This window comes from Neopsephotus bourkii, unplaced genomic scaffold, assembly GCF_033783945.1.
Source record: "Neopsephotus bourkii isolate Nb327-2 ecotype Australia unplaced genomic scaffold, CSIRO-AGI_Nbou_v1 NB_1037, whole genome shotgun sequence".
Taxonomy (NCBI): Eukaryota; Metazoa; Chordata; class Aves; order Psittaciformes; family Psittacidae; genus Neopsephotus; species Neopsephotus bourkii.
Genome location: NW_026901526.1, coordinates 1,253,018 through 1,280,034, shown reverse-complemented (window position 1 = coordinate 1,280,034; position 27,017 = coordinate 1,253,018). Strand labels below are relative to the sequence as shown.

General features: G+C 39.6%; 1 protein-coding gene across 2 annotated transcripts in view; it reads right to left on the bottom strand.

The window, feature by feature from the left end:
- TSPAN5 (tetraspanin 5) overlaps positions 1-27,017 on the bottom strand; it is an 85,091-nt gene that overhangs the window by 2,495 nt on the left and 55,579 nt on the right. The window contains exons 2-7 of one of the 2 annotated variants that reach the window (XM_061360944.1): positions 20,702-20,752; positions 8,423-8,569; positions 5,805-5,975; positions 3,657-3,782; positions 512-559; positions 286-402 (exon numbers count right to left, since the gene is read on the bottom strand). In XM_061360944.1, coding sequence (XP_061216928.1) covers positions 286-402; positions 512-559; positions 3,657-3,782; positions 5,805-5,975; positions 8,423-8,569; positions 20,702-20,752 — 660 coding nt within the window. The remainder of the gene's footprint in view (positions 1-285; positions 403-511; positions 560-3,656; positions 3,783-5,804; positions 5,976-8,422; positions 8,570-20,701; positions 20,753-27,017) is intronic. The other variant, XM_061360945.1, reaches the window with a different exon arrangement.

Below are 27,017 nucleotides of genomic sequence, written 5' to 3'. Positions count from 1 at the left end.
ACAGACTTAAAAGTCCCTACATAAACTTTATCTAACACAGAGCTTCAGTTTTGGCCTGCAGAGAGTTGAAACAGAAAAAGAATGCACCCTGACAAACAAATAACATTAGATACTCCTTAACACAAAGAAAGCCTCATGCGTTTAGCTCCCCCTCAACAAAACCTATGGACATTATCCGTCTAAGTGTAACTGTTTCTAGTTCTCTTATACAGTTCCCCCTCCCTCCTGTGTTCTATTTATCTGTTATTCTTCCATGTAACTCATTACATAGAGCATAATGTTTACCTGCAGTAATGCTATCCCAATGAATATACCAGCAACTATGGTAAGATTGTCTTGCAACCATTTCTCAAATTGAGGGACACAGCCTTTAGTGTAGATAACAATCTGCTGATCAACTTCCTGCCAAGAAGAGCAGCAAGGGAAACAGATAGTTACATTCTACTATTCCGTCAGCAGAAAAACCTGCTCTTGCAAGAGCGATTCAGCTCCTTAAGGTACCAAAACTTACTGGTTTTTGCCTTGCATCGTAGCCACACTGAGTATTAATAACATCTTCCTAGAAGACAAACAGAAGAGAGGCAATCAGTGAAGTGTATCCTAAACACCATCTCCTAGCTCCCAGAGTTGTTCCTGTATGTAACAAGACAAACACTCGTAACTTTGGTCACCATATTGCTGTTTAAGAACCCTTTTCCATTCAGTGCTATGTTATTTACAATAAACAAAAGCATGTGGTCGAAAAATATTTTCAGTTCCTAAGGCAGCAAGCTTGGAAAACTGGCCCTCCACCAGGGTGAACTCCATCTTTCAGATGCAAACATTCAGAAGTCAAAGTAAAAGGATCTGGGGACATCTATTTCAAATGAAAGAACCTTCTCCTGAAAAGGTTTTGTCTATACTGAAAAACACGCCAAGACTACTGTTAACATTTTCAGGATACTGTCTGTACAGTGTGAAGAAATGAAAAGGGGCAGTTCTGTTGCAGAAGCTGCAAATTCTTAGGGAGGATGTCTGTAGAAATATATACAGTAACTAATTCCTTTCTAAAAACTAGGGAGGAAAAAGAAGAGGTGGGGTAATGTATTCTTACTGCCTATTCTTTCTTACGGGAGCTTGACAGCAATAAGAAAGGAGGTGAGATGTTTTTTTTTCCTGCTGCCTCTGCTTAAGTACTCCCAAAGCACAGGTAATAAAATAGGCTATGGCAGACTTTTTCTAGTGAGCAAGCACTACCCATTAGAAGCTGAAGCTGCATTTACTCTTTATACAGATTTCAGGGCAACAAAATGAAGCAACTACTTGCACCAGCCACAATGGCAGCAAAATATTAAGCTACTGTCTCATATAGTGAGCAGAAGAAGAAACTACTCAACAAAGTTCCAAAGTCAGACAATATTAGCTAGGTGTACTGAACATCACAATTTAATCAAATTATGGGGAGTGAGAAAGGCAGACAGCACACAAATAGATTTTAAAAAGCAGATGTTAGGTAACAAATATCTCCTATCAGCAGTTAAAGCTCCTCTAAGTGCTCTTTTCAGAAAGTACATCAACAGGTTGCATCCTGTCAGTTGCCCAAGTTGGACTCCCTCAAAGGACGTTCAGGACTTTAGCAATCCTTATCTTTTAATGAGATGAATACTTCTGTTCCAGGATCTAAAATACAAATGCCATGCTCTTCAAGGCTGCAAAAGTAGATAAGAGTCCAACAGAGGAATTTTAAGCTTTCTTCTTTGTAATGAATTCCTGTTTGCTTTATCATCGGTGTCTTCTGCCTTTAGCCTTGGAATTTGCTAACCAAAGGAGAGCGTGAAGAATGAAATGGAAATAAATCAACTTTCCTAGGCCTCTCCTGTACAGGAATTTGGAAAATTTCAACCTGCTAAACTACAGCAAAGTGAACTATAATTTGGTTTAGATGAGACTTACTTTGGCCTACCTTAAATTTGCTACTTCCTAATTCAAGCTAAACTAAAAGTAAGGTATGTGCAATAAAGCATCCACATAACTTTTTGCATCTCTCCAACACTGCATCCTAATTCCAAAAGGGACAAATTTGCTTTCCTACATAATAAACCCATGATTATTAATTACTGAAACTGAACGAGGCACAGCTTGGTTACATTAATTATATGCATGACTTCAAATATTTTTAGAAATATTAATTGACTTTAAAAATGAAGACAAAAAAAAAAAGTGTGCTGCTTCCCCACAGTGAATAAGAATGAGACTTATCTTTAATTTTCTGGTTGCTGCATCACCCATTAAGAAACTGCATAACTATATACACAAATAGAGAGAGAGAACTTTAGTGGATTATGTATTTATAGGATTACCTCGTACTGCTGTCACTAGTTTGGTTTTATAACAACTAGATTTTTAAAACTGGGTTGCGATGACCTTTCTGTGTGGGTTAGCGGGCAGACTGGAATCCAAAAGGGGGATTCCAAAGCATAATGTAATGCTTGAGCCTAACCTATATTTTGTTTCAATATATCATTAAAACAATTTCAGTAATATTTGTGAGAAAAATTCAAACTACTGTGAGGACATGTTCACTGCAGAGGAACCAGAACACAGCTTGTGCAACTGGCAGTGCCTTGTGAGTAGAGGGAGAGAGCACCAGTAGTGACCAGATGTGGGAGCAGCGACTGCATTGCATTAGCAAGGCAGGAAGCACCTGAGGTGTTTGCCTCACTTCAGTCAGTGCTAGAGACTCACACACTGAAGGAAATGTAAGTCACTCCAGGTGGAAAAAAAGCCATAGCTGAACAACTAGGTAATACAAGCACCCACAGGCTGCTCTTTTAAGATATATGAAAGTCAAATGTAAAACTGCAGTGTTAGCCATGTAAGTTTCCATGCACACACCCATCCCTATTCCAAGCCTTTCACTGCCAGTGAACTGCTTTCATTACACTTTACCCTTCATTCTTGATCATATCCGTACTAGTAATGCATGGCTCCAACATTTTCTGCTTGATGATCCAGAGCTGTAACTATTTTAAAAGACATGGAAATTTGTCAGAAAGCTGTTCCCTCAAACAATTTCTGACACTCAAGTCTGATCTCAGGTGACTGTAGAACAAGCAGTAATTTCAAAAATACAAAAAGAGTGTGTAAAGATGTCCATACCTGATTCAAGATTCTAATGCAAACATATGTCAGTTCTTCAGGGCACAGACTGTCACTCATTTACCATACATACACAAACTGGGTCAAACTAGCTGCAGCCTCTTGATACTGCACGAAATAATGAGTGCTGCTTTAGAGTGTCTGGTCTTAGAGCTGTCATTCTTTAAGTCAGCGAATGAAATACCCTGATGATATTTAATTGAAAGCTCATATCCTTCAACTCATTAAGAGTTTCTGGTTTTTATACTTGCTAAAATTAATATGGATGTTCAGCCAAGCCCATGGTTCTCTCATTCTAATGAAAAGCAGCAAAAAGCATGCAAACAGCATGAAGACTGAAGCTAGCTAAAGATTTTTGCTGACTGCAAAGAAGTTAGTGGTTAAGCTGATCTGCAAGAACAAAACAATACAATTTGATGCAAAGGTAATGATCGTGCGTGACTTCTGGAAAAAAATAACCTTAAAGTGATTTAAAATTGGACCAGCAGACTCCTCCTACCCTCCTGAATGTCACTTACAGCAGGGTCTTTAGTACAGCAAGAGAACGGAACACCACAGCGTTCTCTACTTGCGTTGGAATCTGTGCAATTGAAGTAAATATTCAGGTTCCAGTCATCAGCTCCAAAAGCCCCACAGCACTGCCACTAGAACAAAGAAAGGAGAACTTTTTGACTTTCAAAACAAACAAATCTCAGTAACATGCATCACTGCTGCCAGTTTCCCTCTAGCTTTCAAAACAAAACCTGAGATCCCCTCTGATTTCATTGAAGCTGACTTGGGTTTGCATTTTTAAAAATCAATACTATGCCATACCTTAAGTTATTAAAATTATAATGTGATTAATGTTATGTTCACACCCTGCAACACCACTCTCTGGAGCAAAACACACAGAAGTGAGCTGATATGCCTACAAAAACACTGCAGATTTGTACCAGCTTACAAGCTCAGGCCCCAGGGACAGTAGAACCAAGAGTACAATATTCTATCCAGTTTAACGTGCCCTGGGTTTGCAACCTAACTAATCAGCTCCAAGGGCTACACTGGTATAGGTACTCCTTTTCCCAGTGTGGGGGAATCTTTGCCTGTACATCAGACAACATGAACACATTTATCCTGAGCATCACAGTCTGTGCAACACATCTTTACTGAAGGCAAGCAGAATCCTTCAAAAAGCAAGTAATGCCCAACAGCATGCCTAGACTCTGGCAAAACATGCCAACACACAGGGAATTGGTAAGACTTGCTGAACATACAAAGAATGGATTGGAGATCAGTGGAAGACTGATGGTTTACAGCATTTAAAGAGCTAGTTCAATGAACCCACCCAACTCAACTTCAAAACAAATATATATATATACATGTATATATATATAAAAGCAAAACAAAAGAAACCACAAAACACATTTTAAAAAGCACTGGAATTACAACTCTCTCTAGATGTAGCACAGTTCCCTCTGCAATACCTGAACATGCTGTCCAGAAGCATTTTCTCTGTTAGCTGAAAAATTAGCTTGCTCTCCAGACTCATGCTGTCCCTGATTTATCTGCTAAAATGGCTAATCCATTTAGGAAGGCAAGTTTCACGTAGTGTCTGCAAAATCGGACTGTAGCCTTTTGGTTGCATCCAAGTGGTACACTGCTTTCAGACTGCGGTGACCCCTGACCTTCTCCAAGATGGACAAGATTCAAACCAATGCAAAGATTCACATCTTGTTACTTACTCATCATTTTTTTGCCCCCAAGGCTAATAGAAGAAAATCAAACACTGAATAAAAATACATTAATTGCAGAATGTACAAAACCCAATAAACGTGACGTTATCCAACATTCAACCATGTTAACTACACAGGACCAAATTCAAATCAACACAGACCAGAACTGAGTACTGAAGTAAGAAGGCACTGACAAAACTTGCGTGCAAAAGTCAGTACAAGACTCCTTTACATACATTGATAAATTACAGAGCTTAATCTACACACGCTTGTGCAACTCTGGCTTTATCCTTGCCTTCCAAGTGCAAATGTAGCATCATTTAAAGATTTCCTATGAGAACTATGAATTGCCCACTTCATTAGGCTAATTTCATTAAGCCTGGTTAAAAAGAAATAACATTGTAGCTTCACCCAGACCACCTAAATATCTCTGCCACTTTGCAGTGTGGTGTAGCGTCTCTAACATTGCTAGAATTACACCAACATTCATCTTGGAACCAAATTAAGCTTAGAAAATTATATTCTTTTTCTTTTTTCTTTTTTTTAAACAGACGTGATAGCTCCCACAATAAAATATTTTTAACACCCCTCTCCCCAAGAAGCCCAAAATATCTCCATACACATATGGAATATGGTCAAAAAATCTGAACACAAGACTGATTTATATGACTTGTAGATTTGACATACTATCACCTTCAAGAATAAGTTACCCCAACTCTCTGCCTTGTCTTGCTCAGTCATACATTAACAAATAAACCACCTGTCACAGGTGCTGTGTGTTTGTAGAAGCTCTGTAAAGAGAAATATATATATATACACACACATATTCAAAAGTACTATATGCCAGAATATTTCTGTTGTTCCTTGAAGAAACCAAACAGATGTAAAGTAAAAAATAGAGTAGGTATTTTTTCAAAGTAAGCTTTACAAATAAATAAACATAGTCCAACTTACATATTCCTGTGTGAAGTCTATGAGGTTTTGCAAATCAATGTCATCTCGGTATGCTCTGATGTTGTTGTTTATAAAGAAATAAAGCTGATCCTTTATCCAGTCTTTGAAAACAAATGCTAAAACACCAGCAGTGAGCTCCAAGAAGAAAATAATCCCAAGAAACACAGAAAACTATAAAGAAAAATGAAGAGGTTAAAATTATTTTGCTTTATGACCAAAACCACGTTCTTCAAGGCTCACAATTACATCCACCGCTAAGGCTTTACCTGTTTCAGCGCAAGTTCAAGCTATTCCAGCACACATGATATCTTAAATTAAAAATACCCATTTTTTAATTAGGGCTGTAGTACAGGGATCTTAATTCTATTCTAACAAATCATAAAAATGCCAAGGAATTTAAACTTTGGGCATTTCCCTGTGATTTTCAAAGAGATCCAAGAGAGTTCACTGTAAATTCAACACACATGGCTACTCACCACCTGTAGGGCTCTCTGAAAACTCAAATTTCTAGGTAGGCACTTACAATTTCAAAGGCATAAAGAACCAATAGTGCCAGTGGAATACTAAGTGACCTTTTCTTTTGACACCCTCATTGCTGAAGTTTTGTCTAAGCAGACAAAGCAAAAATTGGTAACAGCAGAAATTAATTAATGACTAAATCGGAACGGAATGTCTATGAAATGACTCACATCCACATTAAAACCAAATGAGGTTCTATGATTAATGCAAATGCAATGGATGCCAAAGGCATTACTAATGATCTGCCACTTTCTCTAAGGATCGCCAGTGAGTCTACGCTGTATAAAATACAGAGGGGTCCTCATATATACTGGAAGCCCATCCCTTTTGCAATTGTGCCTTTGGGTTTCATTTTAATATGTTCTGTGTTTGTTCAGATGCATTTTTAATTTATCCTGCAGCTGCTGTATAGGAAGCTATTTCTGGTACAGCAGATGGGCTCATTTTAGGAAAGCAAAGAGAAGTGAAGTGAAAAAAGGTGTTACAATAGCTTCCCCCACTCCCCTTTTTTCAAGCAAGAGGAGAGCAAGTCAGAACTCTTCCAAGCTGTTTTATAAATGCCTCAAGAAGCCTCCTCCCCTTACCAAACATGTCTTTGGGAGCCAAAAGTGTCATTTGAACGCAGATATTTCACTGGAAGCCTTTTCATGTATGTATTAACAGTTAATGGTTATTAGACACAACTACTACCCAGGCTTGTGCCCCCATCTGGAAGCTGGAGTGGTAGCAGAAAGAATCTCAAATTTATTTAAAATGGAACATAGAATCATAGAATCATAGAATAGTTAGGGTTGGAAAAGACCTTAAGATCATCTAGTTCCAACCCTCCTGCCATGGGCAGGGACACCTCACACTAAACCATATCATCCAAGGCCTTGTCCAACCTGGCCTTGAACACTGCCAGGGATGGAGTATTCACAACCTCCTTGGGCAACCTATTCCAGTGCCTCACCACCCTAACAGGAAAGAATTTCCTTCTTATATCCAATCTAAACTTCCCCTGTTTAAGTTTTAACCCATTACCCCTTGTCCTATCACTACAGTCCCTAATGAAGAGTCCATCCCCAGCATCCCTATAGGCCCCCTTCAGATACTGGAAGGCTGCTATGAGGTCTCCACGCAGCCTTCTCTTCTCCAGGCTGAACAGACCCAACTTTCTCAGCCTATCTTCATACGGGAGGTGCTCCAGTCCCCTGATCATTCTTGTGGCCTCCTCTGGACTTGTTCCAACAGATCCATGTCCTTTTTATGTTGAGGACACCAGAACTGCACACAATACTCCAAGTGAGGTCTCACGAGAGCAGAATAAAGGGGCAGGATCACCTCCTTCGACCTGCTGGTCACAACATGATACTATTATCTTCATCTTCAACGCCTACAGGAGGAGGCCTTTCAAAAAACTAAACCAGTCTACTTAGCTAAAGGCATTCTGAATACTGAGCTACCTTTGTGTATCATCAGCTTGTCCTCAACTAACAAATCCAGTCCAGAGTTCAAGAAGACAACATCTATTTTATTTACTTATCCTGGGCACATTCTCCTCCCTTTCTTCCTCTCAGGCCTCAGCACTGACAGGAAGCAAAGAAGCCTTTTCGAATTGGGTAAACAGTACGGAATTGAGGATATCAGCAAGCAAAGCCTCACAACAGTCCTATCTTCTCTGTACCATGAGGAGCAATTGCACAGCTGAAACCACATGGGTCACACTCAGTGGTGCATCTACATGCCTCATATTTCATAGGCAGCTTGTTGTGGACTCAAGTTCAACATGCAGGTTCCTTGCAGAAACTTCTCTTTCCATGACAGGAAAGCAAAATGTTAGGCTATATGCATATGAAAAGCAGTAGTTCCATGTTATGATTCTTACCATTAATAGTTTCCAACCTTAAAAAGACAAACCAGTAAGCACTAGAGACCGAAGTGCTGTAAAGTGTTAACAGTTAAGGAAAAACTATTCACAGAACAGTACCTTCACATCAGATTCCATTCCCCAAAAGAATCTTTACAATCTTTTAAAATCTTTACACAGTTAAGCAGGAACAAAGACCATGACTTACGCTATGTAATTAATGAATGCCGAAGTTGCAAAGGCTACTTACAAATTTGAGAAGAAAGGTATTTTCTCTTAAAGCTCCAATGCATCCTGCAAATCCCAAAATGAACATAACTCCTCCTACCACTAGGAAGAGCCAAACTGGATCAAAGCCTCCCAGGTCAGTGATGGAGGAGATATTGGACAGCACTCCCTGGGAAAGAAACAATGCCAAGAGATAAGTATGTTCAGCTTTCAGCTGTACAAATTCTGACGGCATTTTTCTTCTTAAAAAGGTAGAAGTGTACGGCAAATAAATGTTCTGCAGTACATCAAGCAAACACAATGAAGAAAATCTTTGCAGCTAAAGAGATAAAAAGGGTGATTATGTACAATATTTCTCAATCAACATGTGGAATGAACAGTAAAATGTGCTGCAAAAGTCGTCTACAAGAAACCCACAGGGCATTTTGAGAAACCCATAGGGCATTTTGCTGCTTCTGAGGCTATGAGAATTAAGTCTGCCAGAAAGTGAGAATAGATATTTGATGAAAACTTAACTCATTTCCCATGCTGAGATGCATTTTAGGTGTCGTACACATTGTTTATGTAAACATGCAGTTACACATGTTATGATAGAAAAAGCAGTCAACAGCAAAAACACCAGCTTGAACTCAACATTTATGCTCAGTATTTACAACAACTGACAGAAATTAGAAGAGAGCTCCAGGCTGCAGCATCTTGCAATAATAAATTTGACTACCAAATTTTGATGAACTAGATACATGGCCGATTTAACTTTAGGAATTTACAGTGCCAAAAACTCATTAAAAAATAATAAAGCATGGATACTGAGTGATCAGTTAGCAGGAAGAAACTGAAAACAATGTTAAGTCTCTTAGCAGGACATCAGGCAGTTGAAGGACTTCCCTTGAGATGGCTTGCACTGATTTAGGTTAGACCTATCATGTGGTAAACCACATATGCTGTGTTTTCTATATGACAATCAGCATAGTCTGCTTGTAATGCCATTGCCCCCTTAGAAACAGAGCTTAGGTTGTGCTGTCAGTAATCCTGAGGACCTTCTTTAAGACAAACAAACAAAACAAAAAACAACCAACAAAACAAACAAAGAAAAAAAACACCAAAAAAAAAACAAATCAAAACAAAAACCCCACAAAAACCCAGCCACACACATTTTAACCTGGGTTTGGCTGATGTTCAACAGATGGGACATATCAAGAAGCAAGTTCAAAGTCTTCCATATTACAGTGAGTTTATACAGGAATAGTTACAGTTCCCTAAAGCCTTTTGGCAGCAAAAAAAAGCTGAAGTATCACTATTTCTTCATTCATCTCCCCAGTGCTGCAGGTCAAAGCAAAGCACACTGCTGTAGCAGACATTTCTCTGCACCTTTCCTCAAAGAAGTCTGAACCCAGGCTGAGTGCTCTGGACTACTGCTTTACCTAGCAGCTCCTCAGTGAAGCTGTAGCTTGGAAAACAATAGAGACCTTCACCTCTACAGCTCCTTATTTACAGAATTCTGAAGTTCTTCATTCTCTTCCCTGTTCATATCCCCCTTGCTTCTTTGAAATTGTTCCAAACCAGCAACCATTTTGAAGGAAGATATTATAACCTTATTTCCAAAAGTTTATAGTAACGTTGTTAACAGATGCCTGTTCACAACTATGGCTTTACACCCATGATTTTTTACTTCTTTTAGTGTACTCAGTTTAGACCACTCAGAAGATAAAAATGCCATGCAACCAATATTTCTAATACAGTACTCCCCATAGTCTGCCACCACTTCCACATTCATCACTTTCCTCCTACATTACATACAGTACTAGTCTTACTGTCATTCATTAAAAAGAGAAAAATAGACATAATGTGTGATATGATAGAATGCTGCTCAGAGCTAGTAGTGTTATCAAAGCAGACCAGTTGGCATGTCTTCTTCTAGACTAATGATGAGACGATGAGATGTTTCAGCCAAGCTGAAACTAACTTATCTGTCATTAACACTTAAATCAACTTGTGCAAAGGTTTTCCACTACTTTTGCTTCATTACATTTGTCATAGAAAAGAAATCAAAGACATAACTTGCTGGCTAAGAATGACAAACAAAATAAACAGCATAATGCAGTAACACACAAACCTTTGAAAAAGTCGTGGCCTTGGCCATACACAAGTCAAGAAACATGAACCCTTCCCAAGGGAAAGAGTGGTAAAAATAATTTCTTCACAAAGTTTTTAAGTCCTTTCTGTTTCCCCTGTGTCACTGGAGAAAGGATGCTGCTTTTGTACGATAATTATTTTACTTTTTAAGAAAAATAGCATTCAGTCATTCATTTATGTCTCTCTTCATAACACTTTTTTTCTTAAAAAAAAAACAACCACCAAATAAACAAGAAAACCCCCACACAACAAGAAGCCCCACAGCAATTTACTACATTTAATCAAGTTTCTTCCATATGAAAGTAGTAAAACTCAAATGAAAGAAGAAATCCAAGTGGAATTCAGCTCACATTTGCAGGCAGTGCTCTTAGAGAAGATAGTCATAATATAAAGACATGTTAGTGAACAAATATACCACTTTGGATTTTGTCACACTCCCATTAGAGTTGATGACAATAAAATTCAATGAACCAGTTGTATATTGTCTTTTCCCACCTTACTTGATTCTCTAGCACTGCCAGGCTCTTTGCACCCTGGTGTGCTACATGTTTGCTGGTCATCCAGCAAAAGTCAGTTACCTAATCTCTGATCTGCTCCAGGCTCCAACTCCTTAGGGTAGCTACGAACTGATGTACTGAAACAGAACACCACAAGCCTCATTTGCTATTGTTTGCTGTCCTTGGAAAGCACCTCTGTGTGCATCTTTTGGTAGTCCACATCTGGCAATCATAAGCCTAGTTTGGATAAATACCAAATAATACATCCTGATAGCAAAAAAGCATACTGCATAATTCTCATTTGTACTGTGTTCTCTGCATATGAATCTCAAGTTATCAGTATTCTGGAGAGACTTCTCAAGGGTATACAATCTTCAGAGAAGCTTTGGCAATGAAACAGTAGCTAGCAGCAGGAATGACAAACATAGCCAATGCTCTGTGGTTACACATAAAGATGCACAAAGGTAGCCCAACAGAAGTTTACTGCTTACTGCTGAAATGGAGTTTTCCAGTCTTGGGGGTTTTTTTTCTGGACACTTAACAAATAAACTCTCTGAAGAGACAGTGAAGCAACATTTTAAAGAGTATTTAAAGTTTTAAAAGTGTTTTGCTTCAAGCAGCAAGGCAATGACCAGGAAATATTATCTCACTTTACATTGCTAAGAAGAACTAAACACATTGTACTTTAGGCACGTTTTTTTCTATCCACAAGTTTCTGTAACATCTGCTATCACAGTATTCAGTATTTTTTGCCTGTAATGCCTACTTCTGGGAGAGTTTGGCAGAGATGTACAAATGCCTGGTAGTAACCAATTCTGTCTTCATCCCATTTTTAACCAAAAGCAGAAGAGAATGTTTCCAGAGGTGCTTGAGCAGAAGATCAGTATTCTCATATGTTAACATATCTTTCTAGTGACACACTCTGAATCTTCGGGCTGACCAGTCAGTCACAGAATATACAGTGACTGTCAACTGATGTCTTGCATCAATGCAGGACCTTAACAAACCACCTGTAAATCCTTTCAAGTCAGGCTTTCTACAAATGCAAAAAGTATTTTTCCTAGAAACACTACTGCAGTAGCGCGCTTCAACCTTTATTGTTAAGTAGTTGCAAGTACTGTTTCAGCTTCCGAAAGGAGGAAGTTTATTTTCCCTAAACCCACATTCTCATTCTGGAAGCATGGTTATTTCTCTAGGTTATACGCGCATCACTTTCTTGGTAGTTTAGGCAGTGCGTAATCTTTATTTGGCAGTAACATTTTATGCAAAGCTACATACTCTAATACTTCTCATGAAGGTGTCAACCCTGGGGCTCTGCTGTAGTCCCACAAGAAGAGTCAGCTGGATGTGTTCCCTGGCCGATCTCCAAATCATCCGTTTGCTCTTTCTCCCCCACCTTCATGTGCCTGCTGTACATTACAATGCCTGGGTCATTTAACCTTTTAATCGACCACAAATCAAAACTTGTTTGAGGTAGTGAAGGAACAGAAGAATCATCTATAATCAAACTAAAATCAATACTGGTAAAGTTATGAAAACAGTTTCTTTATTTGTAAAACATACTTCACTTCAGTGACAAGTATACAATGATGTAGGCATGGAGGAGGACAGACAGACCTCATATTCCTACCCCACCTCAAATTCAAGAGAGGAAATAAAGTGAAACAGTATAACCTGCTCTTTTCTTCAACAAATGGGCGGGGAAAAGGCGTTCGTGATGACTTCTGCCACACCAAGAAACATGAGACAACCAAGCAAGGCCTGCCAGAAACTCCTGCAGAGCTAGTCTTCCCCTTATGGTACGTGAGCAGAAATGCACTCTCTAAGAGATGCCTTAATCCAGTGACAGATTCTCTGCTGTCATGCCTTTTTTTTTCCCCTCTGTGGCAAGTGCCCTCCACCCTACAAGGCTCAAGGGAGAAGGCAATAAAGGAAAAATACTGGTCTTGAAGACTGTAACTCAAGAAGGCCCCTCCTGATATTATAGCTGCACAATTGTTGCCATCCCATCAGTAAAGAAGAAGGGAACAGTCACTTAGAAAAGCACCCCTTCTTTAAAAAGGGGTAGACCCCTCACCCCTTCTCCATCTTGTACTCTTTAAGATCATCAGGATGTTTTGTACTACTTTCCAGAGACAGACTCTGACTCTAGCTCCCACCTTTGATGCACATCCACCTTAGCATTTCAGGCCAGATCCAGGAGTCACACATTAGCTATGCTTCAGTTCACACTAGGGAAGTGTCAGACCACACAGACTAGATTACTTACAAATGAAAATGTGCCCCTGGAACATAACTCATGCTCCATTCATGGCATTTAGTCCATGAGATGAGACAAGAACTAGGGTGAAGAAAACTCAAACCTTTCAAAAATCTGGGTTTTCAACACCATTTCTGGTCCAGACTATTTGCATTTAGCAAACACAGCCTTTGTGTGCTGAACCCAGAAACTTACTTTTATCCCCCTAGAATGTATGGATGCTAACACAGTCATCTTGGAGCAGTGTCTAGGTGTTGGTACACCTATACAATTTAATTGTGTTCCTGCTTCCTAATGAGACCAAACAGAAGGGAGTCACAAGCGCATTAACAAACTAGTAAGACTTCCATCCAGGCTGACTGTGGTTAGCGTAGAGAATTGACTGCCATGTTCAGGTCTCAGAGATGTTCCCTGAAGTATGCTAGACTGCTTCTCTTTGAACAGCTGATCTCACAGGCACAGCAACATACTACAGGGCAAGAGAGAATGGCTCCAAGTGAAAAGACTCTGGGTAACTGCAATTTTGAAAAGCTAAGCCAGTAATGAAAGTTTAACGCATCTTGAGTCAGAGACAACTTTGGAGAATCACCATCCTAGGGAATAAGGAGGTGATGCACTGTGAAACTATATGGAATTTGGCCAATGGAAGCACATGTAAAAGAACAGGACACAACATTTCCCGTAACAAACAACATCCCAGAGGGCCTTTATAAAAAAGTAACAAAAAGAAACCAACACCAGTAAGACAGGAGAAATGAGCTTGCTTTTTTTTGTTTGTTTCCAAGGTGGGAAAAGACTTCTCTGCTGCAGAATCCCATTACAGAGGGGATATGGGAGAGGGAGGGGGAGAACGGGGGGATGGACAACAAAAAAAGCAGATGGCCAGAAAAAGATTCAGCAATATAGGGCCTTCTGAAACATTTATTCTCTGCAAACAGAGGATTAGCCTTTCCACAAACTAATCTGCAGCCCTAAAAATCATCGGCAAATAGAAACACATGGCAGTGATGGGAAATAAAAGTATTTCCAAATGCATGATTCTGAAACAGAAAAATGTCTCTCTACTTTGTTAGTCATAAAATCCATGCAGTTTCTTCATGCTGTGCATCTGAATGAGCATGAGGAACAGAACAATAGTCATTGAAACATGCCAAATTAATTCCATTCCAGAATTTTGTCTCTGCAAGCAAGAAACTAGGTGGGGGATGTTTACAAATCTTATTTCCTTGATTTTTGTTGGGTTTGCATTTCCCACAGTAAACATCAATAGCAGCATTACTTTATTTTTCAAGTGTCTAGTTAAGGAGAAGACCTAGTCTAGTTTTCTTGCCATGACAAAGCAAAGTTCAATAGATGAATAACTGGCATGGATACACACAAGATGCAGATTTTTACTTTTCAGGATTAATGGTTACAAGGTGTTAGAATATTGGTAAAATTATCCAAGAGCCTCTTCAGATAATGAACCCTTATGTGCTTAAATTTAAAGTAAATGTAATAGTGAATATTATTATCCCTCTCCTCCCCAGACCTGTAAAATACATACACAGAGTCCTGGCTTAGAAGCAAGGCGCATGCTTTAGTATCCTTCAGCCCACAGGGATCTACAGGATATGCACACTGTTTTCTTGTCAACGCTTGGTTTTAAAAGGACTGTATGATAGACATGTATGCACAACAACTATGGAATATCATTTCCTCTTGATGTCTGCCATTCACAGGGACAGTTGAAGAAGTGAGAATTTTTTCCCCAAGAACAACTGCAGTTTTCACTGCAGGGCAGGGAGAGAGAGACTTGGTCTGACAAATTGTGACTGTTTCTATGCAGGGAGTCTAGCCTGTCCCAGAACACCCAAGCAGACCCAAATCAACTTAGATCAACACCTAAAAGTCTGTCTTAAAATGTAAGATCCACATTTAGAGCTCTTGCTTGGTAAGAATACTGTGGGGGGCCACAAGGTACCATACTGGTGCTCCAAACTGTGCACAACTTGACTTCTGAGCTGGAAGGGGACTGCGTCACTAAGGGGAAATCCTGCCTCACAAATTTGGTGGCCTTCTATGATGGGGCTACAGAACTGATGGACACGGGTAGAGCAGTTGATGTCATCTACCTGGACTTGTGTAAAGCGTTCGACACTGTCCCACATGACATCCTTGTCTCTAAATTGGAGAGACATCAATTTGATGGACGGACCACTCGGTGGATAAAGAACTGGCTGGAGGGCCGCACACAAAGAGTTGTGGTCAATGGCTCAATGTCCAGATGGAGACCAGTAATGAGTGGTGTCCCTCAGGGATCCGTCTTGGGACCGGTCTTGTTTAACATCTTTGTCGCTGACACGGACAGTGAGATTGAGTGCGCCCTCAGCAAGTTTGCCGATGACACCAAGCTGTGTGGTTTGGTTGATACGCTGGAGGGAAGGAATGCCATCCAGAGGGACCTTGACATGCTTGTGAGGTGGGCTGGTGCCAACCTCATGCAGTTTAACCATGCCAAATGCAAGGTCCTACACCTGGGTCGGAACAATCCCAGGCACAGCTACAGGTTGGGCAGAGAAGAGATTCAGAGCAGCCCTGCGGAGAAAGACTTGGGGTGCTGGTCTATGAGAAAATGAACATGAGCCGGCTTCAGTGTGTGCTTGCAGCCCAGAAAGCCAACTGTATCCTGGGCTGCATCAAAAGGCATGTGACCAGCAGGTCAAAGGAGGTGATCCTGCCCCTTTATTCTGCTCTTGTGAGACCTCACCGGGAGTATTGTGTGCAGTTCTGGTGTCCTCAACATAAAAAGAATATGGAACTGTTGGAACAAGTCCAGAGGAGGGCCACGAGGATGATCAGGGGACTGGAGCACCTCCCGTATGAAGACAGGCTGAGAAAGTTGGGGCTGTTCAGCCTGGAGAAGAGAAGGCTGCATGGAGACCTCACAGCAGCCTTCCAGTATCTGAAGGGGGCCTATAGGGATGCTGGGGAGGGACTCCTCATTAGGGACTGCAGTGATAGGAGAAAGGGTAATGGGTTTAAACAGGGGAAGTTTAGGTTGGATACAAGGAGGAAATTCTTTACTGTAAGGGTGGTGAGGCACTGGAATAGGTTGCCCAAGGAAGCTGTGAATGCTCCATCCCTGACAGTGTTCAAGGACAGGTAGGACAGAGCCTTGGGTGACATGTTTTAGTGTGAGGTGTCCCTGCCCATGTCAGGGGGGTTGGAACTAGGTGATGTTAAGGTCCTTTCCAACCCTAACTGTTCTATGATTCTATGAGTGTATTCTAGTCACACTGACACAACAACAAAAGCCTCGAAGCTGAATTTATGCACATAATAAACCTCTTCCACTTCTCCCTCTTCATTTCACTCCATTTTATACAGTAACTAAGACTAATAAACAAATTTTGCAAGGATCTGCAGACTTTTTTTCCCCACTTTAGTAACTCTGCCTTTTGCCACCTCCTACTTTAAGTATACCCCAAAAGCATAGTGCTTTTCTTCTAAGAACTTCCTCTCAATGGACAGTCTTATAAGGTCTCAGAAGACGTAACAGCAATTTACCTCTTTGTGTCAGGACTCTGTAATATAAATCTCTTGCAGGTAATGAGAGAACCAGGAAGCTTATTTTCCCAAGTACCTACTGGCATCATACTTTGAACACTCCCAATAAAGCCCTAAGACCACACTACGTAGTACATACAATGAAGGAAGGAAATAGACATTTTGTTCAAGCCTAGTTTACTTTTAAAAAGTCAATGGAAGAAATGACTTAAAGTGGTTAAAAAGAGCCAGTGAAATATAAACATCTTTCCCCTGCTGCTGAGCAAAGGTAGTGTAAGTTGCTTGGGCTTAGAACAGACTCTTTGTATGTTAACAATGTTCATGTCACTGTTGGGGGTCATGAGGTGAAAATCAGCTGCCACAGATGAACTTTTTTATGGTACAAGCTCAAGTCTAATGCGCTTGAAAACACTGTGAGATTGTGAGCTATATAGTGCATCCATGTATAGATAGCTTTATTCATCCTCCGAGTTTATTGCCCCATTCCACCCCCCACATCTCTTTCAGGTTCATGACTCAGAATGCTAATTGCCTAGTTTTTGTTTCAGGCTGCCTGACTGGCTGTCAAGCCAATTCTATTGCCTATTTGACAAATGAGCTCTTTTGCCTCCCTGCAGAGGCTGTAAGGAAGGTCATGAGACTGTATAGCATGCTTTTTTAATTCTTTACAACAAAGTTTAAAGGACAGAATTCAAGCCAACTTCATAAAAAAGAGAAACTAGCCACCAAACCCACAAGTCTACCCCAAACTGGTTTTAGCAGGCAGCAAATGGGGCTCCTGTTAAATGTGGATTATTTCTTTACATCCTGCATTTTTAATGTGGCCTGGCACACTCTCTTGTTATTTTAGAAAGGTTCTGTGAAGTAACAAAAGTATATATAAGTTGATGGCCACATTATAAAGCAACACAGCTGGATATAAAGCTACATGATTCATGACAAGGTATCAAAATCCTCCCCACCACCAAAATCAGTTTACAGTAGTCTTTCTGAAAATCCAATCCTTAAAAAACCCTTACAGATTTCTGTTTAATAGATTATACAATAGCAGCACCAAGCTCAACTTTGATAAAGACTTACTTCATTGGGATAGCAGCAGTCTTCACAGAACAGTTGAGCTTGGAGGGCACCTCTGGAAGTCATCTGGTCACCTAAACCTGGCTCCTATGACCATGCCTAGCCTGCTTTTGAATATTTCCAGAGGGAGACTCCATATCATCTCTGGGCAAACTGTGTGATACTGATGTTCAGGAACGTGCCCATTGCCTCTATCACTGGGCACCGCTGAAAATAGCCTGGCTCCCTCCTTCAGGTATCTATATACCTAAAGATCCCTCAAGTCTGCTCTTCTCCATGCTGAACAGTGCTCTCTCTCTCAGTCCTTCCTTGTAAGAGAAATGCTCCAGTCTCTTAATCACATAGCAGCCATTTGCTGAACTCTCCAGTATGTCAATGTCTCTCTTGTACTGGGAAGCCCAGAACTGGCCCAGGTGCGCCCTCACCAGCACTAAGTAGAGGGGAAGAATCTCCTCCCTCAATCTGCTGGCAACGCTCATAATACAGCCCAGGACACTGTTAGCCTTCTTTGTCACAAGGACACAGCACTTGCTCATATCTGACCTGGCGTACAGCAGGACACTTGGTTCCACTCTGCAAAGCTGCTTTGCTGCCTTACAGTATACCACTACAACAGCCCACAATGCCCAAGGATATCCAGGCTGGCCTTAGGCAAAAAGCAGTCTAGCTCAACAAGTACTTTTCAGTTAAATTACAGATCTCTCAAGTCTTAGGCTTCACCTACTTGGCTTTGACCTCCAACTCCCCAGCTGCAGGAAGAACAGCTCTGTCTGGGATGTAACTGATCTGTCCCCCCTAAACTGCATGGGGCCTATGAGTCTCTGGAACTTGATCTTGCTGACTGCAGCTTCTAGCCATTGCCTCTCCCCCAGAGAGCTGAGTGAAGGAAAGGCCTCAAATTGGCTTGACGCAAGTCCATTTTTCAATAATTCTTGCTACAAAAATCAAGTTTATGTTCAGGAGTCCTGCAGTTCAGCTATACGTTCTGGTTTATACACCCATGAACTGCAGGAGTCCACACTAAGCACAGCAGGACACAGCAGTTAGAGAAACTGAGAAGAGATACTAATTTTCAAGGAAGGACCTGTGCTTTAAAACAGTAAACTTTTATTCATTTCTACAGAAAACCCTACTACACATGGGAGCCTGAGCTAAGGCATACTAAACTGCTCTCAGTGGCTTTATTTGCTTAAGAACAACATAGCATTTTCTTCTGCTTTCATGATCTGATTAAAAATGTTTTAAAATTAGTTGGTAACAGACTTGATAACAGATGGGGGAGGAAGCTTTCTCATATAGAAAATACATAAAACTTAACAAACCATTATTCTGCCAGAACACCCTCAAGCTGCAGGACTAGCATATTTTAAAGACTAGACTATACCAGTTTTCCCTTTACCAGCTCATTCATTCTAAAGAGGAATCATTTCTGTTACCTACTGAAATGATACAAAAGTGTTAAAATATCTTCTAAAAAGCCACTATGAACTGAAGTTCTCTGGAACTTAGACATAGACATAAACTCTGTGAGTATGCTCACAATATCAAATAAAATATGCTTTTACATCTTTCCTGAATGAAAAAAAATCACAGCACCTTTCCAAGCCTATTCAATCCAACACGAGTATCATATGGCATGCAAATATGCATATATATACGTGTGTAATATGTGAGTTAATATCCCATTACTAGTTGCAATTACCTACATTCAAGCCACATGCACAGAACAATTAGAATTTAAGTTAGCAACTCACTTCTGAACCAGCAAAATTTGTCCTGAATTTTTAGTGGCAAAACTCCAGTGCTTCCAATGTGTTATCTGTTCTGCTGCAAGTGCTACTTATTATGCCTTAAGTGAACATAAATTTGTAATTTACTTGATGTTTTCCATTACAGGAAAAAAAATATATAACTGAATTTCATAACACCACTTAGCAGCCTATATTATTTTCAATCTTTTAAACGAGAAGGAAACTCTGGCTTTGATTTTACTTGTTGTCTTTTAGCAAGCAAACTCTTCATCCACTAACCCAAAATATACAAAACAAGTCAGTATGCAGTGACTTAACATTTTATCTTCTCAACAATATTTGCAATAAGCAAACTAAAAATTAGGCTCTGGTTCACAAATACTTTCTCTTTCCCTTGCCCTTTTATTTCCATTTCAAAGTTGATTTTACAGTCTTGCAACACAGTGTTCCAGTGGACAGCTTTATTTGAACAAGAAAAAAAAAACAACAGTTATTCTGTCTCAGGCTTGGCTTGGGTTTTAGGGTGTTTTTTTTTTTCTTTTTTGTTTATTTTTAAGAGGAACAGCAATTAGCATGCTGCTATGTTAAGGCAATGCCAAGGAGGCTTGTTTTCAGGAAGCTACCCTCTTGGACATGTAGGCTCCCTGTTCATTCCTGGGGACATGGTCTCTGGTGCATCCAGAGACACACTGCCAATACTGCCTCCAGTAGAGTGTTCTAGTATCTGACCTGCAGTTTGAGCATGCACAGATTGAAATGGTTATTTCATGTGCAAGTGTCAGCTATAATCTGCTGCCAAGGCATTCCTGGGAAAGATGCTGAAGAGCTTCCTCTAGGTGAGCTGAGCCAAGGTTTTATTTGACAGACTTGATTTTGTTTCAGTAGAAATTGTGCGTAGACACATAAAATGTTTGGCATATTACTATTCCAATATTTCATTAAAAACAAACAAACAAACAAAAAAAACCCAACAAAACAAACACAAAAACAGAGAAAGAGTGAAAACACGGAATTTGGTCATGTATTCAGCTTACCTTTTCATTCCATGCCCACAATCCAATCCCAAGGAACGCTATGCCAAGGAACTAAAAAAAAAATAAATATATATATAGATCAGAGCAGGAATTATAAATCTATAGATTCTTCTTTAAGCATGCATATTGACTCATTATCTTTGCTAGATAACAGCTTTATAGGGGCTGCAGGGGCTTACAGAGAGTTTTAAAATACACATGCAGTTGTTTATTTTACAACTCAGTCACTGTAACTACAAGAACTTAAAACTCACACAGTTCATTCAGGGGCATTCCACATAGGAACAGTAGGTGTGATAAATGTCACTTTCCCAGCATCAAGCAAGTAAGGTTCTTTTTGAGTTTGTCAGACCCAAAGCAAGCTCCACAGTCAAGCAACACGTTATTTTACTGTTATACAACTGTCCTCACACAACTCTCCCAGTGAGAGAAATGATTAAAAGTCCTAAATACACATCTACCATCACTTTTAGCAACGCTGTCCACAGAAACACAGAAAGCTTTTTAAATATAATATATCCCATGATTTTGGGGGGTGTGGGTGGGGAAGAATAATAAAAATACTGGTTTAAAAGACTAAGATCTTTCAAAAACCTTGAAGCCAACATTTTATAACCTTTCTAGTGCTGCATGTTTCTGTACTTTGCAAAGCACAGAAGTTTGCAAAGCGAGTTACAGTCCCTTTCTCCTCCAAGGGTCTCAAAGGTACCTAACTGAAAAGACAGTATCTTTCCCATGCGATGGGAAAGGGAACACCACCTATGACTGTTATACCCTGTATTCTCCGTTCCATCTGAATCATCTGACTGATTTTGAGTGCATTGTTTCCCTCCAGATATCGCAGGGTTTCCACACAAAATGCACACAAAGGACCAGTGAAACAAGCAAAACAGGTAGTATAAGCACTCTGTCTCCCAACATCACCACATATTTGGCATCATACAGTGCCAATCACACAGAATGATTAAAAAATACATAGTAAGTGTGCAAACACACCTCTTTCTGTCCATCTGTGCAACTTGCATCTCCACTTTTTAAAGCGTAACTGCTGGCTAAAAAAAAAACCCAAAACAAAACAAAACCCCACCACTATATTCACTCTAGTTTTGGGGCATGTAATGCAATGTTGATCGAACATCAAACTCTTTCTTTGTGGTTTCTCCACTCTGCAGTGTACAGATTTTGGCACACAGTAGGCTTTCTCTTAAAGTTTGTGTAAACAGAAGTTTCCTAATGATTTTTCATTTGCAAAACAGGACAAAAGTGTTTTTTCTGTTGAGAAGCGGGAAGAGGTAGGAATATCAACTTTAAAATCCTTCCCAGAAGTTATTTCAACAGCTTCAAAGCAAGATTCCTTCTTCCTTATGCACACTTTAAAATGCAGTTTTAGCTTTATGCTGCTTTTTACTACTGCTGTAAAGCATAATATCAAGTGGAATACACTCACTACAATATGCCGAAGCTCCCTAACACACCAGCATCTGTAACTTTTCTCTTCCAAGTGTTCTTTGTCAGCTGACCAAGGGATCATGCATACTACACCCAGCCAGCTCACCCAGAAGTTCATTCATACTGGGAATAAAACACTCCTTTTTGACTTGAAGAGTCACGACTCGTCAAAATTAATTTGACACAATACTACAAGCCAGTATGCTTCAAAGGGAACTGTTACAAGCCTGGCTGTATTTTAATACAAGAGAAATGGAAATTAGATAGAAAAACAGAACTACTGGTCAAGAATGTCTGTTATTTCAGCAGCCTTAATGGTCTATAAAGTACAAGAGACGGACATGGGAATGTCAGTACAGCCTCCTGTGATACACCACATGAGCCAGAAAAGGTCATCGTACCTACATCAAAACTGCTTTTTTCCTATGGTTATAAGCTTGTGAGAAGAGTATGTGCATTCCTCCTGGCTGCAGTGATTATTTGAAACTTGTACAAGTTTCTAATCACTTTCAGACATGCATTTAAGTTCTTTTTTGCAGTAACAGGCTCCTTTCCTTATTTCTTACACAGCCAAAGGCACCAGCATAAAAGGAACAGAAGTGAGGGGAAAAAAAGGAGCTGCATTATTATAAAAATCCATAAACATCATCTGGAAGTGGCAAACTTTCAAAGTGGAAAGGTACAAATCATTATGTTTTACAAACAGCTTAATATGCTTTTGAACAGTATAAGCATGTAAAATTAGAATGAAATAATTTAATCAGAGTATACAAATGTAACTTAACAGCCATACACATCAGCTGCAAGTCTGGCTCAGATCCAGCAGCTTTATTAAATTTAATCTAGCCAAATGTCCTGATTCCTCACCAGAAATTGAGACTTCAGGATAAGGTTACCTGATGGGTTACAAAAGCTGACATACAGTAGACTAGACAGGTCTCAAGCCAGACCAAGCTCATCTCAATTTACTTACTGCCTGGTAAGACTGTGCTATGCTAAGCTGAAGCACCTTCAAAAAAAATGAGATTGTCAGGAAAATAAAAAACAGGAAATAGTTCTCTTGAGTTTTCAAGAGGATCAAAGAATTACGTGCCGCTCAGTCCTTTCCGTATTACAAAGCAGAAATTTCTGTCCAGTTGCCTTTTGAGCAGCTGAGAACACAAGAACAACAGATAAGATCCATTAGGAGAAAAAGGTTTAGGATGGAATCATGAACTCTTTATCACAGGATACTGTGGAAACCAAAATCTTAGTGGCATTCAGGAAGGAAAAAACAAAAACAAAAACAAAACAAAACACACAAAAACTACAAAACAAACAAAAAACCCAACAAAACAAAATGAAACAAACCAACAACAGCACACACCAAAACCAAATGAATTTAGATCTATTAATGGAAGATCCATAGCTATTGCAAAGTGATTCTGATACAGTGCTTGGCTTGGGATGTTTTTACACTTTCGTTCATTAGGACATTATAATCAGGAAAAGATCACTGTATGCATGCTTTCTTGCTTACATGCTTCTTGGCTTGGACAAATTCTACTTGTATGATTTGAGACGAAATACTGAGCTAAGCAGACCACCAACCTAACCATCTACAATCCTGCCTTAGAAAGGCCCAGCCTTACACAAACACAGCCTGCTATGGAGATGAAGCTCTCAGTAATCCTCACTGGCAGAAGACAGCTTGTTCATAAGACTTACACCTCTCACCAGGATTAACTTTGGTTGCTCTTGACAATGATGAAAGAAACTCCTGCAGAGCCTAAAAAAGAGTTGAAAGTGCTTAGCAAAAACCTCTAGATTTTTGCTGTTATAACCAGAAGTAAATCAGGATGCATATTCTGCTTATCTTGCAGTCCTTACACAGATGTCTCCTAGACATTCTTGTTCTGCTTGCTTGTAACCAGAAAGAAAATCTCTTTGTATCTGTAGCACATGGGGAGATGATGAGATGACTTACACATCATCTCTGTTAAGTCTGGAAAATTTCCTTTACGTCCATTAAATTATTCTAACAAGTAATAAAAAGGTGGAAGTTTGCCTCATTATCTATAAAACACTCTACAGGCAAAAAGACTCAATTTTCTACAGACATCTAAGCAAGACCATTTAGCCTGACTATAAATGGTCACTGGAACTAGGGCAGAGCCTGTAAAATCCTGATACTTTTCTCTTTTAAACAATCATTTGCAGGAAACATTCCTCTGGTGTATTACAGCCTTACAGAAGAACATGCACAGTAGTACTTTCTCAGCTATAGGTTTTCTACTCACAAACATAAGACAGATACATTCAAATTTCACTTCTATAAAGATTAAAGGTATTTAAAAGTAGAATGTGTAGCAGTACTTGTACCCTTGCCTTACTTGCAAAGGTGTTTTGAGCTGCACATCTCTTATTCCCTGTATTGCCTTTGATTTTTTTTATTCTTTGTTCCTAGGGATATAGCATCACAGAGCACAGCATTTCATTTTAAGGGATGGTGGGGTAAATACTAATGCAAATACTAGAAAAAATCTGATAGAAAGAGAAGAGATTAATTGTAGAGTGATCAGACATTACTGCACATACTGAATTTTTCATTTCAGCTGACAGATAACTGGTGCCAGTTTTCAATCAAGCAGTGTAAGGTTGGTTAATGTGCCATGTGCATAAGCCAACGTAAGTCCCTGAGTTGATATACTAAAGACTTCTGTGAGATGGAACTGTAGTACAGCCACCTAATTTCACCTTCACCGCAACAAAGCAAACACACTAGCAGAAGCACGTCAAAATTGTCAAGAGTTCAGAACCAGCATTTCCTCACAAGAGCTTTTATTTTTTTGAGCCTTGTATTTAGACAGTGTGAAAACCTCCCACCTGCCTTTGCTTTGAGCTGCCACAAGAACTCTGCGCATGGTGTTAGCAAGGAGACTATCAGGATTCCTACGGGCACTGCAGTGTTTATTCCATAGCAATACACTGCAGGTTATTCACAGGATGAGATACCTACCCTTCTGTGCGATTCAAGCCAGCACAGCACTGGAACGCAAGGTACAGTATTTTACTGACAAGCATAGCAGTGATCAGGACAACATGAAGTATAATATTTCATATCCTGAAACACAATCAGGAAAACACAGGACTCCTGAGCTTTGTACATACATAAAACAGCACAGACAAGTTCCTAAATGACTAAAACCTCAGGTGAACAATTTTTCCCCAAGCACTTCCTCTGCAGCATTCTGCCCTCATACTCGCTCAGACTATTTCAGTCAGAACACTCACTACTTTCTTTAAAGTGTCTTACGCCAAATCAGTCTTTTTGCTTTTTAAGCCAGGGCAAAGAGGAGCTTAATGTCTGTGTCAGAGCACTAAGGTTGCTTGGTTTTCAGTAGCCCTGACAGAGAAAGGGCACCAAAACAGAAATTAAAATGAAGTTTCATGTAGTTTTCTTCCCTTCATGCCACTGATGTGTATTCTGCTTTAAATATGTCAGCATTCTTTCAGATAAAACAAATAGGACATCCTCTAAACTCTCCAGCTTTCACCTGTACCAGTACCACAGGGAAAGGAAAGTACCAGAAGTCTGCCCTGTTCCTTCTTCCATTCACCCCAGAACTGATAACTTTTCCTTTCTCAACACAAACTATTACAGCATTTTATTTTCATGTGGCTAAACATATGTGATGACCATGGGAAAGGCAAACTGCTCAAAGCATACATATGCATCTACACATTTATGCTGATGCTTATGTAAGAATGCATTTCCTTAAAGCCCAATTCTTGTTTGCCCTGAGACACTGCCAGCAGGAAAACTCCAGGTACTTACTCCTAGTCAGTGAATGAAGATGCTGCATAGGTAACTAATTACAATTTTGGTTCACAGGGACATTCGCATACAGATTGAATATAGACTAAGACATCAAAACTCCATTTCCATTTTATGTGCTGCTTTTAAAAAACATTAAATTATATTTCACAGATAACTGCCTCAGTAATACCTGTTCCATCCTAATATAAAACATACACAGGTGGAAGAAAAAATGTTTCACTTTCCACACATTTTGCTCAGCTGAATCAGACACAACTGATTTTATAGCATCATCCAAAGTAGAAAAACAGACCTGAAAACACAATGAGAAAAGCTCCATCTTGCACAACTCTTCACATGATGCTTTCTAATGAAAAATTCAGCATGTATGACCTGTATTTTCAAAGCAAGGTACTGTGGCTGTTAACGTATCTTTCATTTTCATGGGTTTTCCATTTTGTCTGACAAGCAAAATATATATACTCCCTTCCCCTCCCTCAAATGTACAAGTGAGTTACCATTATTTTCTTACTGCCTTCTCCAGTTCTTTAATTTCAAAAGCAAGACATCTGCTTTTGGTTACTGTTTCTTTATGTATTTATTTTATTGCTTTCTGGTGGTGCAGTCGAAACCATTGCCAATCAGCTTGGAGCAACAGCCCCTAAAGAATGAAGTCCCTTCTCTTCTTATCCACAAAAATTGATATACTGGAAAACAGAAAAAGGAAGATGAATTAAACCCTGTTTCCCCTGCTCTAACTTTTTAACAACTCCCCTCAAGCCATTTAACTCTTTCCAAGTTCACAATGAGACTCTCCAAACTCAGGTCCTGCTGTCCAAAGAAAAGTACTTTATTTGGAGCAGATTGTTTTTTAAAGCACACAAAACCAAAAAAGCATACATAACAACCACTCTGTAAATTTTTTTCAATAAAAACTTTAAACTCCCAGAAGTTTTTGTTTATGTGAGATCTAGCTGATTTCCTAAAACCAGTACCTCTTCCCCATACAAAAATTAAGGACCTTCAAGGTAATTACACCACCACTCCCATACAGAAACATTTGAAAAG